At 36.3% G+C, this 16,048-nt stretch overlaps 2 protein-coding genes across 2 annotated transcripts; one reads left to right on the plus strand and one right to left on the minus strand.

Annotated features, from left to right (window-relative positions):
• The first annotated feature begins 591 nt into the window (after positions 1 to 591).
• Positions 592 to 7,258, plus strand: LOC100253563 (protease Do-like 9). The gene is made up of 9 exons (XM_002280213.4): positions 592 to 1,408; positions 2,336 to 2,535; positions 2,629 to 2,809; positions 3,066 to 3,257; positions 4,307 to 4,539; positions 5,858 to 5,959; positions 6,178 to 6,228; positions 6,320 to 6,424; positions 6,514 to 7,258. Exons 1-9 carry the CDS (start codon positions 844 to 846, stop codon positions 6,610 to 6,612), a joined length of 1,728 nt encoding a protein of 575 aa, XP_002280249.1. The 5' UTR covers positions 592 to 843; the 3' UTR covers positions 6,613 to 7,258.
• A 416-nt stretch (positions 7,259 to 7,674) lies between these two features.
• On the minus strand, positions 7,675 to 10,480 carry LOC100258662 (WAT1-related protein At3g28050). The gene is made up of 7 exons (XM_002283341.4): positions 9,618 to 10,480; positions 9,427 to 9,489; positions 9,211 to 9,327; positions 8,602 to 8,842; positions 8,344 to 8,502; positions 8,100 to 8,251; positions 7,675 to 7,979 (listed from the first exon to the last, which is right to left on the minus strand). Exons 1-7 carry the CDS (start codon positions 9,806 to 9,808, stop codon positions 7,814 to 7,816), a joined length of 1,089 nt encoding a protein of 362 aa, XP_002283377.1. The 5' UTR covers positions 9,809 to 10,480; the 3' UTR covers positions 7,675 to 7,813.
• Positions 10,481 to 16,048: the final 5,568 nt, after the last annotated feature.

The following is a 16,048-nucleotide window of genomic DNA, read 5'->3' on the forward strand; positions in this document are numbered from 1 at the left end:
GTACTTTGATTTATCATATTGCATTGTGTTTTTCCTCAACCTTGTACAAATCCAAGATCATAAAATTTTATATCATCAAGAGATCCATCTTAGTCTCATCCCCTTTTGGTTTCAAATTTACGAGAGATCCATCTTAGCCTCATGCACTTTTGGTTTGGTTTGGGAATGAATTTTATTTTTTTTCAAATTCTCGAGAGATCCATGTAAGTTCAAGTTTTGGAATGATTGTTACTTCTACCTTGTGAATTAAGTTATCAACCATTTTAATACCGTGTCAAACCATCGTATAAATTAATAAGAATTCAAATAAAACCTCTTAGAAATTATATATTATATACAAGATAGGTTATAAAAAAAAATCAAGTAAAATCGAGATTTTTTGTATCGACTTATAATTTGAGTGAAATAGTTTTTAATCAATAACTTTATCACGAAACTAAAATACGGGACAAATCCTTCAAAATGCACAATAATACTAATGTATTGAATAAATTAAAAAAAATGGAAAGTGTACTCAATAATCACAGAAGAAAAAAAAAATAAAAATGTAAAATAAAAGAAAAGAAATAGAATCTTTAATCTGCAACACATTGAAGGCAATTCTCAAATTGGACCATTTTCTCATACAAATCATGATAGACATGAGAGATGAGATTGGCAAAACTGTAAACTTGAAAGCTGTGGGCGATCGGAGCCCCTGTTTATAACTTTGCCCTTTCCCTCCCTCTGCAATTTCGTACGCTCTTTCTTTCATTTCTAACACCTCCAGCTTTCTCTCTCCTCCTGTGGAAATTGGGCATTCTCTCTCGGTGAAACGCAGCGTTTCGGAGAAAGCAATCTCCCATGGGGAAAACCAACAGGAAACGAGGACGTGAACCTAAGGACCCAGTTCCGGAAACCCTTGATTACCAAACCATCGCTGATATGGACGAGGTTTTCTCCGTCAGCAACGTCGAGCTCATTGAGTCTTCCACCGAGCGGCGTCCCCGCGGCCGCCCCCGGAAAAACCCTCAACTATCAGATATGCACGAGAAACCCGTCGTCCTGTCTTCCGCGAGGCGTACATCTCATGCCGCGGAGAATGCTGATTTCGTAGTGTCTATGTCAGTGCCCGGCGATGGGTTGTCAGCGGAACAGCCCTCGAGGATAGAGGCTGTTGCCAGGGTGGTGCCGGCGATGGACGCGGTGGTGAAGGTGTTTTGCGTGCACACAGAACCGAATTTTTCGTTGCCGTGGCAAAGGAAGAGGCAGTACAGTTCGAGCAGTAGTGGGTTTGTGATTGGTGGGAGGAGGGTGTTAACGAATGCCCATTCTGTGGAGCATTATACCCAGGTGAAGCTCAAGAAACGGGGTTCTGATGTCAAGTATTTGGCCACTGTGCTTGCCATTGGGACTGAGTGCGATATTGGTATGTTTCCTTACCCCCATTTTCAATTGTGTTGAATTGTTTTTGTTTGTTTAGGATTAAGATTTCGTTTTCTAACACCTAAGGGTGTGTTTGAATCAGAATTCAGGGAAGAATTACTTGATGTTAGGACTATCAATTCTGTATTATAATTGTGTGGTGTATACTCGAGGTCATTCTTTAAGCGATTGAGTGCTATATGGTTTTCGGGTCCCCTTTAGAGGTCAAGGGAGCTATTAATTTAAAATCAACTTGAAGGATGCATTAGCCATATGCTTATGGGAGCTAAGAACAAGAAATGTATTGGGTTCTGGGTGGTTACAGACTTGCAATGGCGAGATGTCAAAATGATGTTTATGTTTGAGTCATCCCAAGTGGGGATTAGGTAGAAGATTGATGGCATAATGCAATAGCACAAGGAACATCTTGAGCACTTCATTTGATGCTTCAAATGATACTTGAATTAGGCTACTTGAATATTTAGAGGCATAAAAAATTTTATTCTTCCTTGATATTTTTAAAGACATGCTTCATGGTTGCTACTCACTTTAGAAATATCCTCAAGGAAATTGTGTGCTTTTATTGGTTTTGAAAAGTTTAACCTCTTTTAGTGCCATCAAATCTTGATGTAAAATGTTATTATGAGTGAATCAATAGTGGCATAGAAGGAAGAGGACTTGAGAGCAAGATTAGGTTGAATTCTCTCATTGCAAAATTCCCACATGGTGAGAATGAGAGGGATGAATCTCCACTACCCATGGAAGTCTCACCACCAATGGAGAGCATGAGAGATGTGAGATAGTTGCATGGGCATGGGCATTCCATTTCCCCTGGTCTGTCATCCATGAAGTGAATGGATAGTTGTGGGTTATTATGTGGATTGAATTATGGAGTGTTACACTAAAGCAAATTTTGGTATTTGATGTGTAGCTATGCTAACGGTTAACGATGATGAGTTTTGGGAAGGCGTATCCCCTGTGGAGTTTGGGAATTTGCCTACACTACAAGATGCTGTGACTGTAGTGGGGTACCCAATTGGGGGAGACACGATTTCTGTAACAAGTGGTGTTGTATCAAGAATAGAGATCCTATCTTATGTTCATGGGTCCACTGAGCTTCTGGGTTTACAGGTCATGGGGTCACATTTCTCCTTTTTCTCTTTTAGTTATTGTTGGCTTGTTGATCCATTTTTCTGATGTCTCCTATTCTTGATGGTTTTACAGATAGATGCTGCTATAAACTCTGGAAATTCTGGTGGGCCTGCCTTCAATGAGAAGGGCAATTGTGTGGGCATTGCATTTCAGTCTCTTAAACATGAAGATGCAGAGAATATAGGTTATGTCATACCAACACCAGTCATCAAGCACTTTATCCAAGATTATGAGAAGAATGGAGCATATACTGGTATGTATTTGATTGTGGCTTCAACTATTTCGGTTGATAATGTTCTTGTTGGATTTTTGAACAGCTTACAGTTTATCTTTGTGCATAACTTCCTTATGATACCAAAATGGTAGTGCTGTTGCCTATCCAATTATTTTCTATGACATAATGCTTAAAAATTTTTCCCTTGCTTTATGATGTAATGCTCAAACCTTTTTTTTCCCCTGCTTCTAATTCCATGATATTTGTTATCATGATTTTGTTTTAAATGTTCCAGGATTCCCAATCCTATGCCTTGAGTGGCAGAAGATGGAAAATCCTGATTTGCGAATGGCAATGGGAATGAAACCTGATCAGAAGGGCGTTCGTGTTAGAAGAATTGATCCTACTGCCCCAGAATCTAAAGTTTTAAAGCCATCAGACATTATACTAAGTTTTGATGGTGTTGATATTGCTAATGATGGAACAGGTAAGTGTTCCCCTATCTGCTCCACACCTACATATTTGCACTGAGTATCTTCAAGTTTGTATGCCTTACTGAAATGCATTTATCATAATTGTGGTATTCTGATAGTGTATTGTACCTTTTTTGTGTTACCTTATTGTAAAACATGATCCAAAACTGTATTTTTATTTTTATTTTATATTTTCATTTCTGTAAACTTTAGAGCCTATTTGGGAATTGTTTTTAAAGATAAAAAATTGTTTTCTATACTCAAAAATATGTTTGGTAATTTTTTGACATAAAAAGAATTTTTTGAGACCTTGTTTTGAAAACATGCGTTTTCAGTTTTTTACCTGTTTTCTGAGTTTTTGTTTTAAAAAGTAATTGTACAAATGTGGAAAATGATTGAAAACAAAGCATTAAAGATAAAAATTATTTTTAAGATAGATTTGAAAAGACAAAAACAGATTGAGAACATTCTAAGTTCTTAAACAGACATTTGTTCTGAAAAAGCATTAGAGAACTGTTTTTAAAACTGATCCAAAAAACTATTCTAAAAAATATTAGAGAACCATTTTTGAAAAAGTTCCTAAACTGACCCTTATGTTCTATCTCAAGATGAAATTTCCTTGTTTATTCACTCTGGTAGTCTCTGAAGCACTCATAATGTGTGCTGAAAAGTACATTTTAGACAGTTGTAGACTCATAAATAATAATGTGCGCTGAAGAGTCTCTGATGCACTTTGAAATTGATGATGGAGTGAAATTACCTTTGTAAATGGTTGTAACTTGACAAAGAGTGCAGATTTTGGATCTGGGGACATTCCTATATGGAAAGCAAACTCATAAATGATAATGTGTGCTGAAGAGTCTCTGATGCACTTTGAAATTGATGATGGAGTGAAATTACCTTTGTAAATGGTTGTAACTTGACAAAGAGTGCAGATTTTGGATCTGGGGACATTCCTATATGGAAAGCAACATGTTCATTCTTGTCTCTTCTTATTCACTACACTTTTCCGTTCTTATTGTGTTCTTGACTTGTAACTTTCTTTCCTGTTGGTGATTTTCAGTTCCTTTCCGACATGGGGAACGCATTGGCTTTAGTTACCTTGTCTCCCAGAAATATACTGGAGATAATGCTACAATTACAGTTCTTCGCGATTCTAAGATGCTCAAATTTAATATCAAACTTGCAACTCACAGAAGGATTATTCCAGCACACAACAAGGGCAAACCTCCATCATATTACATTATTGCAGGATTTGTTTTTTCTACTGTATCTGTACCATATCTCCGTTCTGAGGTACACATTTCCCTTTGAAACACTTGTCTGGGTGTATATATTTGTTTCTGGAAAATAAAACCATACCTGCTTCTGCTTGCTACTTTTTGTAATCCTAGTTACCAAAAATTCTAGCATTGTTGAGGTTGAACCACTTAAAGTATGACATTACGTTGTAGTGGTGATGAATTATTCTTTTATTGTGTCTTTTTCAATATGTTAAATTATTTTTTAAATGGAGCTCTGAAAATTGTTTATGTATGAAATCATAGAGTGATAGCATTGATGATTTTTGTGAGATTTTTATTTGAACTGCTGAGCATATTTACTATGCAATCCCTCATCACTTGCGACCTCACAAGGATAGATGGTCTTAGGCTGTGTTATTTCTCCTACTTATTTTATTAGTGATAAGGTTTTGCACATTTCTATGCGTCCACATACACATGATTTGGGTACCTGCTTCTTGTTCAGCGTTGTGAATTTTGTTTTGTTAATCCCATTTGTCTAGTCTTGTTTTCATTTACTTGTGCATTTTACATGGTCCTGACTGTGCCACTAATTCTGAAATTTTCTAGTTGTACAATTCCAATTTATGTCTGCTCATAGCGGCCAAAGATCAGTTGTGCTCATCATTCATTTACCAGGTGAACAGCACAAAGAAAAGAAATTGCTGACCTTCCCACTCATCCTACATCCATTTTAGTGGCAATTTATTTACTCCAAACTGACTCCAAGATAACCCAACAGGGCTGGTTAATCAAATGCTAGCTTCTCTCAGGCCACACACTTTTCCTACCATTTTACTTGTGAGCTTCTCCAATATCTTTTGAAATCAAGTCTCTTGCATCCTTTCCATGTCTTTGTGGTCTATACTGGAGCAGGTGCATGCAAGGATAATAAGAGGAGATGTGTAGCAGCTAACTGCTAAATATTATAAATTTCTATGTGCTGTCTTGTAAACAGCAACATCATTTTGTGAAGGGTTTATGTAAGTTTTTAGATATGTTTCTGTTATATTTCAAGGTATATCTTTGTCTGTGAGCTGGTGACGTATTGTGCTTCATATTTTTGTCAAATTTTCAGTTTTCTTTTATTTTCTTCTCTTTTTTTCTCCTGTTTTTGGGGTTATGTGACTGTTTGGTTTTTATTAATGCTCTGAATCCATTCGTTTTTTCAACCATAAATTTTGATGTTATCCTGTTGATGCATGTTAGACATGCATGTGTGTAAGTTTATCCTGCGTACTTCATGCTTTTATTAGTAGTTCTTGAGATCAAGTTTATGAAGTTTTTGTATTCTGCTACATTGTCCCAATGCTGCTTTGTTGTGTGGCCAGTATGGAAAGGATTATGAATATGAAGCTCCAGTCAAGCTTTTAGACAAACTCTTACATTCAATGCCCCAATCAGAAGATGAGCAACTTGTTGTGGTTTCTCAGGTCTCTCTCTCTCTCTCTCTCTCTCTCTCCCCCCCCACCACCTTACACACACACACACATGTGTACATGTAGCTCTGATGTCATGGTGAATGTATTGTGCTGATCCCATATTATTTTGCACATACACTCATAAACACACATGTGGCTCTGATGTTTATGCTGAATTTGTTGTGCTGATCTTTATTAATTTACATTTTCTTTTGGCTTTTTTTGTGAAGGTGCTGGTTGCTGATATTAATATTGGGTATGAAGACATTGTTAACACACAGGTCAGAATGGCAGTCTTGCAAATGCTTATGATGCAAGAAGCTGGCTTTTACCTTCAGTTGTTGAATGCTTTATTTTGTTTCTACTGGCCAGGTTCTTGCTCTCAATGGTAAGCCTGTGAAGAATCTGAAGAGCTTGGCCAACATGGTAGAGAGCTGTGATGACGAATTTTTGAAATTTGATCTAGAATACCAGCAGGTCCTCTCTCTCTCTCTCTATCTATCTATCTTGTTCTCAACACACCGACTCACTATTTTTTTCTGTTACTCTGTGTTTTTGCGATGCAGATAGTGGTCCTTAGAACAAAGACTGCCAAAGCAGCAACATTGGACATTCTTACAACACACTGCATACCTTCAAAAATGTCTGATGATCTTAAGACATGAGGTGGGGTCAAAATGTTGGGTGGTAGATTGCCTTACTCTTCAACCTAGTATACTGCATAGTGAGGAAAACAATACTAATACCAGCTTGGTAGGCTTCTTTAGTCACTAGAAACATCATCTGGAATAGTAGATTATAGACGGTTTTAGTTATGGGTGGGTTGTTGATGGTATTTTCCAAATTGTCTTTCAACATGGTGCTAAGTTTATAGACCTGCTCTGCACAACAACAGGATGAATCTCACTGTGGATTGATGGTTTTTAGTCTTTTAGCGAGGGAGCGTATCATGGAGGATTCATTACTTGGCTGGTGGTCCTCTGATTTGGTACTTTTTCATTTCCCGGATGAATTAATGTTTATTTTCTTTTTTCTTTTTTCTTCTGGAGAGACAGGCAGGTCACATACTCTGAACAGGTTGTACATCACTTTTCTCGAAAATACAATTTGACGGTGTACCTTCCCTAATGGGGCTTGGAAGGGTTTGGTTGTGGCATTTTGCCCTTCTGTGAGTGGAATCTATAGTGCTATTCAATAAATAAACTGCAGAGCTTCTCTTCATATTGTTATGCCGAATATGGCACACAGAAGGCACTGTTGTCACTGAATAAAGGTTGGATTGACTGAATAATATGAATGGTAACTTGCTTACTTTGACAATGTGCCCAGACCGTTTGAGGGGCAGAAGAGTTTAAAATCTATTGTATTCTTGGACATGGAAAGATTGTAAATATTTTGCGCTCAGGTGTAGGTGGCCATGGCTTTGCCCGTTCTGTTCCAACACCCAGTACAGTGAGGATATCTGAATTGTTTTAGATGGATTCTAGATTCTCATTTAAATGTATTCTTGTTTATTAATCTGATAACGAAACTAAACTCGTTTCAACTCAATAAAATCTTAAATCAATTTATCTGGGAGCAATTGTTAGACCTGCTTTACAGAAATCCTATATTTACCATTACTTAACACCATAATCACTGCCTTTGTCTTCATAGGTGGTTGGAACTCCAAACAGCTCTTGGTTGTGACTTGTGAGAGCTCTGAGCTGACTATTCAAACTCCAGGGTAAAGAAACTTGGTTATATTAAAAAATTTGGGTTCTAGAGGGCACTTACAGAGCTTCAATGACAATCAGGAACATATTATGAATCAGAATAAACATGATTTTGTGTACATGGATGGTTTATTATTGGTTGCATCCAGAGTTAATCCAACCACTTTTGTTCATCTCTGCGGCTCTGCAGCAGAGGGGCCTTCTCTGAGGTTGACGGCAGCCCATCAACTTCTTGGGCTTCACCCTTTTCGCCTTCTTTGGTTTGCGCCCACATCACTCCATAAAAACCTGTGACGATTATAATTGCTCCTATAACACTGCAAAAGCGTTTGAAATTGTCAGCCATTTTGCAGATGTCTTCATTCCTTTCTGAACACCTCCTGCTTGATATTAATGATCAAGGCAAAAACAGGGAGGTATCAATCAGGATAAATTACCTTCCAATGTAGAGTGTGTCGCCAAGAAAGATGACACCCATTATGGCAGCAATTCCGATGCCCAAGGGCTTGAATATTGCCACAAAAACAGGCCCTTTCCTCTTTATGCACCATGTTTGTACACAAAATGACACTACACCTCCAAAAACAGCCTGCCCATAAGAAGAGGTTGGATCAGTTCATCAAGCTCGTTTCATGATATTGGTGAAAGCCAGCAAAATGCTCTCATATAAATGTTTCTTACGGAGTAGATTATAGTGATGAGTTCAAAATCGGGCCTTAGTTTCCAAGCATTCGAGTCTTTCACTGCAATCAAAGCAACTGCCGCACATTGAATTGCCCCAAACAATGTGAAAAAGGAAACTATGGTAATCTCTGATGGGTACCTTCTCAGAATTGGTGCCTATGAGTAAGGTATGAACACATATCAGTTCCAAATTCATCAAGTTTAAGGTAAAAACGAAAACATATGTCTGGAGTAAGCTTTCTATTTGCATATTACCTGGAAAATGTTCCATACTGAAATTGAAAGACCAGCCATAGCAAAGAAAAGGCCTCCAATAACCCAATTGTTTGCAGTTTTCTGAAGATGGTCGTTGGAGGAGATTGATGGGGATTTAATCAATCCGGCACCAATGGGAGGACCCTTGTAAAGGGTTACGATCAGTGCTCCCGAGATTGACACTAGGGTGCCCAGGATTTTTATCAGGCTTCTTGAGCTTCTCAAATCCAAGTTCTCCAATCTAGAAGATGACAAGCACACACCGAATTTATTCAAGTCATTTAGTTCATGCTGAGATATTTAACTAGAACCATTTTACATTTCATCTAACCATACCCATTTACCCTATGTTTGGTTCTTGAGAAGATTGAGGAATTGAAAAGCAAAGTTTTATACTTCTGCTGTTGAGTTCCCTGTATTAACAATAAACTCAACACAGCCAAATAACAATAAAAAGCAAAGATGTTGATATACATGGTGTCTGAAAGGGAGGAAGTCACCATGATTTTGATAGGGAATTTGAGAGTTAAAATCACAAAAGATTTATTTAAACTGACCCAAATCCACGATTGAATGAAGAATAGACACCAATCTCTCCCCAGTGTTTACCTGAAAGCAACAGCAAGCAAGAAAGTGAAAGCAGGGATCAAGTTGCTCATAGCAGAGCCAAGCGTTGGTGAACCGTAGCTTACGCCTGTGAATACACAGTTCTGCATCACAGTAATCCTGCACAAAACCCACAAAAATTAACCAACTTCCACCACAAGAGTAAGCATACCCACTTCAGAACCAACAAGGAGAAGCGGTATGGATCGAGTTACAGACCCAGCCAGGCTGAGGAGGAAGAATTTGCAGAGGAGAGAGAAACTTAGAGGAGGTCTCTTTGTTCTGCAAATCCAAAAGAAAAACAGAAATTAAAATAAAAAAAGAGAACATGGGTTTTGTTTCTTGTTGGTAAATTAAGGATTAATTGATGGGGGAAATGGAAAGAAAGGGACTGAAAGAGAAAGAGTGACCTGAGGAAGATGAAGGATATAGAGAAGAGGATGAGGGAGGCAAAAGCATTGGAGTAGACAACAAAGACAAAGCGATCCATTCCTCTGGACATAGCTGCTTTGCTGAGTGTGGTCAACCCGACGTCAAGGCACTCCACCGTCACCATAGCTGCAATTGGCACCATTCCTGACAACCATGCCTTCACCCCCATCTCCCTCTCCCTCTCCCTCTCTCTCTCAAAGATTCACAATCCACTAATGTCTACAACTCAGAGTGAAGAAGATTGAAGAGCGCAAAGCAGAGACGTGACATCCATTCTCTGCTCCTTCTGTATTAAACCCTAACCCTAATTTTGAAATCTGAAAAAAAAAAGGGGTTGGGTGGGTGAAGCATCTAGTTTTCTTGCATAACCTTCTCTCACGGAGTCAAATCTTGTTCTATATATACACCCTTTAACCTTCATAATATTGTACCTCGGTCTGATTTTTTTTTAGATTTGATTTAGATTCATTCATTTCAGAAGAAACAATAGAGAAAGAGATGAGAGGTGAGGGTTCTCATGGAAACTGTCGGACCACCTAAAGATCCTGAAAGGAAAGATTTTGGGCATGGTGGTGCTCGATGGATGGGGCGAGGCCAATCCCGATCAGTACAACTGCATCCACATCGCCAAAACTTCCACCATGGATTCTCTCAAGAAGGTCTCTCAATAAGTTTTTCTTACTCAAACTGTAGAAGGAAGATAAGATAATTGGAGGAGCCCGGAAGTTGAAATGGTAAAACCTTACATAGGTATGAAAGGTTTTAAATTTTTAACATCTGACTTCTGGTCAGGCACTGATTCCTAGAAGTTGAATTAACTTCAGGTCAAGCCTGGAAATTGACTTCAGGATTTTGTAAATTCAGGATTCTATTTTTTTATTCTTTAAATCAAGATGAGGACCAAAATTGAAAAAAATAAATTAATAAGCAAAGAATTAAAACTTGATACTCAGTCCCTCCAGGCTACCCCACAAAGCACAAGAAACAACTAATTTATGTTTTTAAAGTGTAAGAAAGAACAATTACAGAATCAATGGAATAATGTGGTTATAATTTTTTTTTAAATATTTTCAAAGATATTCACTCAATCAATTCATCATTCTTTGCCTCAATTACAATGCAGTCAAACATGAAAAACGCATAATCTTGTAATTCTACAATAATTTCCAATAAAAAAGGAAAGAAAACGTAATAATGAAATCCCCAATTTTTATTTTTATTTTTTAAATGAAAATCTAGGGTTAACCTGGGATGTCAAGTTAACAGTTGAGAAGAGAAGAAGAAGGGGGATGTAATGCTTTTGGTGATGAGAGGACGAGTTTCGAGCATGCCCAAATATGAATCCAGAAATCCAATCTTGGAGGACTGTCATGATGATGATGATGATCAAAATGATTGGGCAAAAAATTGATTAATTGGGTGAGAGATTTTTGAATCCCTAACATTTCTGAGTTAGTGAATCGATGGAAATGGAGTGGAGATAAAACTTTTTATTTTAGAGTTTCTTTGGGTTTTGAGAGGGAGAGGGAGAAGAACAAATTAAATCTTGAGTTTTCTTTGGTGCTCAATGGTGAAAGGAAAGAGGGATTTTTTTTTCTTTCATTTTTAACATGTGGATGCTTACTTGGCAAAAAGGGGAGATGGTAAATTTGGCATTAAAATATGTTAAAATAATTATGGACTCACATATATTAATAATTGTTTACGATTAAACTATATATATTCAATTTATATTTATTAAGTATGGGTCACCTTGTGTGTAGAGCCCAAGTCACATATGTCTTACATGATGGGCCTAAGGCACATGTGACCCAACAACCCAAAGGCTATGGTCCCTAAGACATTGAGGAATTTAATAAAAGGGAAAAAAAGAAAACTGAAGTTTGGTGTCTTTAGTTTTCTTTTCTGAAAATACAAAACGTTGCCTCTCTTGCCTCCCATCACAAGAGCGAAAACAAAAAGGTGGTTTCCTCATCTATTGCCTTAGAAGCACCATATTTCTTCAAGATCAACAATGGATTTTGTCTACATTTTCTAAAATAATCAACATGTTTTTTTTAATTTTATTTAACATGAGATTTTTGGTTTTGGGTTGATAAAATTTTTGGTAATTTTTAAAATTGTTTTACAACAAAAACCACATAAGTTGAAAGTACAGGAAATCCAAAATATTTTTGGTATTAATATGGTTACTTGAAAATGGGAAAGTTAGGTTCTTATGTTACTAAATTTCCATATCAACATATGGAAACCAAAGTTTCCCTATTTTGGTTTATGATCATATGATTAGGTGAGATCCCCCACATTTTTGCTGCTCATTTTTTAGAGTTGAGGCTAAATTTGCACTTTTTTTATTCAACATCTATAAACGAGGCTCTACCCAAAGTAATAGTCAATAGACTCGATACAACAAAAAAATTGTCTCGGCCCAAACGTAATAGCCAATCCAAGAGAAGATTGTGACGTTCTACCTCTCTCTAACCCCTTATCTTTCTTTTTCTTTGACCCCATTATCTTTCTTTCTTCATCTCTAGCATTTTTTTTCCTTCTTACTTTAATTTTATAATTTATAATTTAAATTTCAATCGTTTGTAAGTTCAAATTTTGCTATCCATATTAATAACTAAATTTGGACTTTGGTATGAGATGATTCAATATTGTTGCACTTTTTTTTGTTTTTTTGAAAAATGAAAAGTTTGTATCATGAATCATTTGTCCTTGATCTCTAATGTGGATGAAGACTAGTTAGATTAGGAACAAAATGACAAAGCTCTCCTCGATACTCAAACTAATTATAAAGATATTGAAGAAGAGAGAACAATTACAAATAATCAATGTATGTGTGTACCTTGGTTTGTTCAATCCTAGGGTTTTATTAAGGATTTGTGGGTTTAATTGGTTGGATGAACTTTCTATGTTAGTTGTTGAACGATCTTGCCTAATCCATGCCTCATTGATGTGTAGTTAAGTAATGATTATGTGATCCTTGATTTGGGTTAAGGCGCTATACAAACCATAATTATGAGTTGGAGTTCAATCACATTTAATGTACATTTTATTGCATTAAATGTGGTCTTTAGCAAAATAAGTCATTTTTTACATATTATCAATGTGCATTTGATGCTTGTCTTGTCACCTTAAATGTCATGACTATTCCTTAGCACATTGCCTTGTGAACTACTCAATCTTGTTATGAAACATGCCTCTAGTGTAACATGTTTCATTTGATTTGGACATCCTTATAATTTTCCTCCTTATTTTCTTATGTGGGTAGTTGATAATATAAGTTGCTCCCTTGTTTCAATTTCTTCTTTCTACTTCTCTGTTCATTTTCTTCTTGGACTTCCTACATTCTCTGCTTTTTTTTCTCAATCTTTGAGGTACACAAAGTGTGATATTTCATCTTGGCCCCTCCACCATTATCACATCATTTCTAGTATGAGGATGTTGGGTAGCTCCCATAAAGATGAACTATCCTTGTGCCTTGGGAAAAGTAATGTGTTGATGAAGCACTTGAAGACAAGGTTTTTCACTTATCATTGCCATCGTTTTTACAACAATTTTTTGTCTATGTAAAAGTGTCATTCCATCGCTTTAATATGAACACTATTAAGGTTAGGGAGTTGCTCTTCTTATACCACATCAAGAGATATAAAATCAAGACTTGGTACATGCCTCCTAATGACAGGGCTAAGAGCTTGGTCTTTAGCATCCTTGACTTTAAGAAGAAATTAGATAACCAAGGATTCCTTCTGATTGGCAAAGATTGGGAGTAGCAACCATGCCAAGCAATGCTTCCCCATCCTTTGTCTAAAAGTGAAGATGGTAGGATGACTTCTCCTTATCTTTTTATGTTTTTATTTGTTTATTGTTACTATTTTGGTCGACCTTTTTAATGCCCTTTCTTTTTGCTATTTTGTAAAGCCCATGGGTTACCAAGTGGCCCACCATTCACATGATCATTTTAGAAAGGTCATTGTGTTCTTAGCTTTGGTTTATGTTTTTATCATTCGATGCTCAAGCTCAAGCTTGTTGGTTGTATGTGCTTTATCAAATGTATTTGGGAGCACATCCTTATGGGTGTCATCCATGATGTAATTGTATTAGATTTCTACACACTCACATAGCTTTTAACTCCTTCTCTAATCTTTGAGAAGTTTTTCTCCTAATTTCATGGTGAGGTGGAATTGAAGGACATAGAGACTTTGATGCTTAACCTTCTATAAAGGTTTTAGGGATTTTGATGTTGTTGCCTGCTTGTAAGAGGACATTTAAAGAGAAAAGATGTGTAGCCTAAGACAAAGACAATGAGGATAGAGTTGAACCTTTATTTATTGTTGAAGGGTGAGTCCTCCTAGGAGCATCATCATAAGATAAGGTGAGCCCCTTTAGTAGTCCTTCCACACCTTTCCAATCTACCAAAAGTTGTTAGGTATGACTTATGTTCTCTCGTTGTTGACAGTTTTTAAGGCACCTTCTTGTCAATGTTTGATCTTGATGTTAAGGGGCATCTAGTAGTGGAAGATTATCTCATCTTATTTAACAAGAAGAAGAACAAGGATTTTCCCTCTTTTATCCCTACATTAGATAGAAGTGAGTAGAGTTAACATGAAAAACCCTTATAGCCCCTTATCACCCCCATTCTATAAGAAAAGAAGATCATGCTTTATCTCATGGGCCCTCCAAAGATAGTGTGGGAGATTAAAGATTTCCACATCACTTCCATTTCCACCATTAAGGAGTAGTTTTTAGTGAATGAATCATTTTCTTTAAAGATCAAAATTAATATTTCAACATTTTCTCATTTACTCTACAAGATCTACTACCATCCTCGAGTCAACCTAGAGGATGATAAACATGGTTTGGGCATCCAAAAACAAGTCTTGGAGGATAGGTAGTTTGATGATGAATTCCATGTAGCTAATTAGATTTCCAGGCTTCTTAATGTCTAGTACTCCACCTTTGTCATGAAGTGGTATCAATGCCTTCTATATTCTTTTTCTTTATGTCGTTAGCACTTTTGTAGTTATTAATTCCATGTTTTTTGTTTTCTACAAGCTTGCGGGATCACTTATAGATTCATTGGTTGTGTTAACCACATTCACGACCTAATGATCAACCAAAGGGAGGAGGTGAAGCTCTTCTACAAGTATCTAAATAAGTAGGCTATGACATGGGTCAATTTGGAAAGATATATCCTTGCTCTAGAGTACAAGTTAGTTAAAATACTAAAACCTTAAAGAAGAGAATAGAATACGGTCAATCTTCAAGCATTGCCCTCCATGTCAAATAGAGAAAATGAAGGCTTACAAGCAAAAGCCTTTAAGAGAAGGTCATGAGACTCTAAAGAAAGGTTGACTCTACCAAGTTTGAGTTTGTGACTTCTTTGGGTTTTTCTCGTCGATCTAGATGGTTGGCTTTGCTTGAATCAAGATGAAGTTGCTAAGGTTATTTGTGCCAAGGACAAAATGTCCAAGGCCTAGGTAGGCCATGCTTAGACCATAAAGGCTCTAAATACAAACATGGAAAAGGTTGGTGTAAATGTTTCTACCATCGATTCATGTCTTACTTAAGCATTCTCACCTCAAGTAAAGTCAACCTTTAAGTTTTGCAAGGTTGTGGATTGAGTGAAAGCCTTGGTAGAGCTTAAGAAAGGCAATGATGATGGTTAGGCATTAAGCAAGGATGAGGACATTAAGGCAACTTAGGTCTTTTCTTGTCTATGGGTATAGTGTAAGGACAACCAAACAAGTTCATAAAATTTTAAAAATAGTTCTTTTATATTTAAAAACAAAAACGTATTTTTAAGTCACCATCAAACAAACTCTACAATAGTGGTGAGATACTGATTTTTTGTTTTCACTTTATTTTAAATTTTTATAAATATTAAACATCTAGTCAACATATATTCACAATTGTGATTTATAGCTATGATTTAGGTAAGTTACAACTATAAATTACAGTTGTAATTTATTCTATTACTATGATTTATACATTTGTAAATATTTTATATAATTGCCTATTATTCAGTATAGTTGACTATCCTAAAATAGTCTTATGTACTCTATATAAATGCACGTGAGATATATGAAATATTTATTTAACAATTTATCAACTTGTCTTTCTTTCATTTTTATTACCAAATGACGAGAATAAGAAAAACATCAAGTCCCTTTTTGTATGAGCTCTTTCTTTTCCAAATTTGAGATCTTGTACTCAAAATAAAATCAAATTTCAAAGATTTATGTACACTAATAATATTATTGATAGATGGAAGAGACCTAGTCCCTAATTAAGATTCCATTACCTAAACACATACACATACCAATGTTATTATACATTTTTTATGACCAAAGCTTATTGGTTATTTTGAATTGTGATTTTTTTTCTTTTAATGCATACTAAAGAT

The sequence above is a fragment of the Vitis vinifera genome, chromosome 17 (genome assembly GCF_030704535.1).
Source record: "Vitis vinifera cultivar Pinot Noir 40024 chromosome 17, ASM3070453v1".
Classification (NCBI taxonomy): Eukaryota; Viridiplantae; Streptophyta; class Magnoliopsida; order Vitales; family Vitaceae; genus Vitis; species Vitis vinifera.

Bases quoted from the DNA above. Each gene is read 5' to 3' on its own strand.
- LOC100253563 (XM_002280213.4), top strand. From the start codon at position 844: ATGGGGAAAACCAACAGGAAACGAGGACGTGAACCTAAGGACCCAGTT. The intron at 3,258-4,306 runs GTAAGTGTTCCC...GGTGATTTTCAG, and splicing joins TATTGCTAATGATGGAACAG to TTCCTTTCCGACATGGGGAA. The intron at 5,960-6,177 runs GTCTCTCTCTCT...TTTTTTGTGAAG, and splicing joins AACTTGTTGTGGTTTCTCAG to GTGCTGGTTGCTGATATTAA.
- LOC100258662 (XM_002283341.4), bottom strand. From the start codon at position 9,808: ATGGGGGTGAAGGCATGGTTGTCAGGAATGGTGCCAATTGCAGCTATG. The intron at 9,490-9,617 runs GTCACTCTTTCT...TTGGATTTGCAG, and splicing joins ATATCCTTCATCTTCCTCAG to AACAAAGAGACCTCCTCTAA. The intron at 8,843-9,210 runs GTAAACACTGGG...GTCATCTTCTAG, and splicing joins TTGCTTGCTGTTGCTTTCAG to ATTGGAGAACTTGGATTTGA.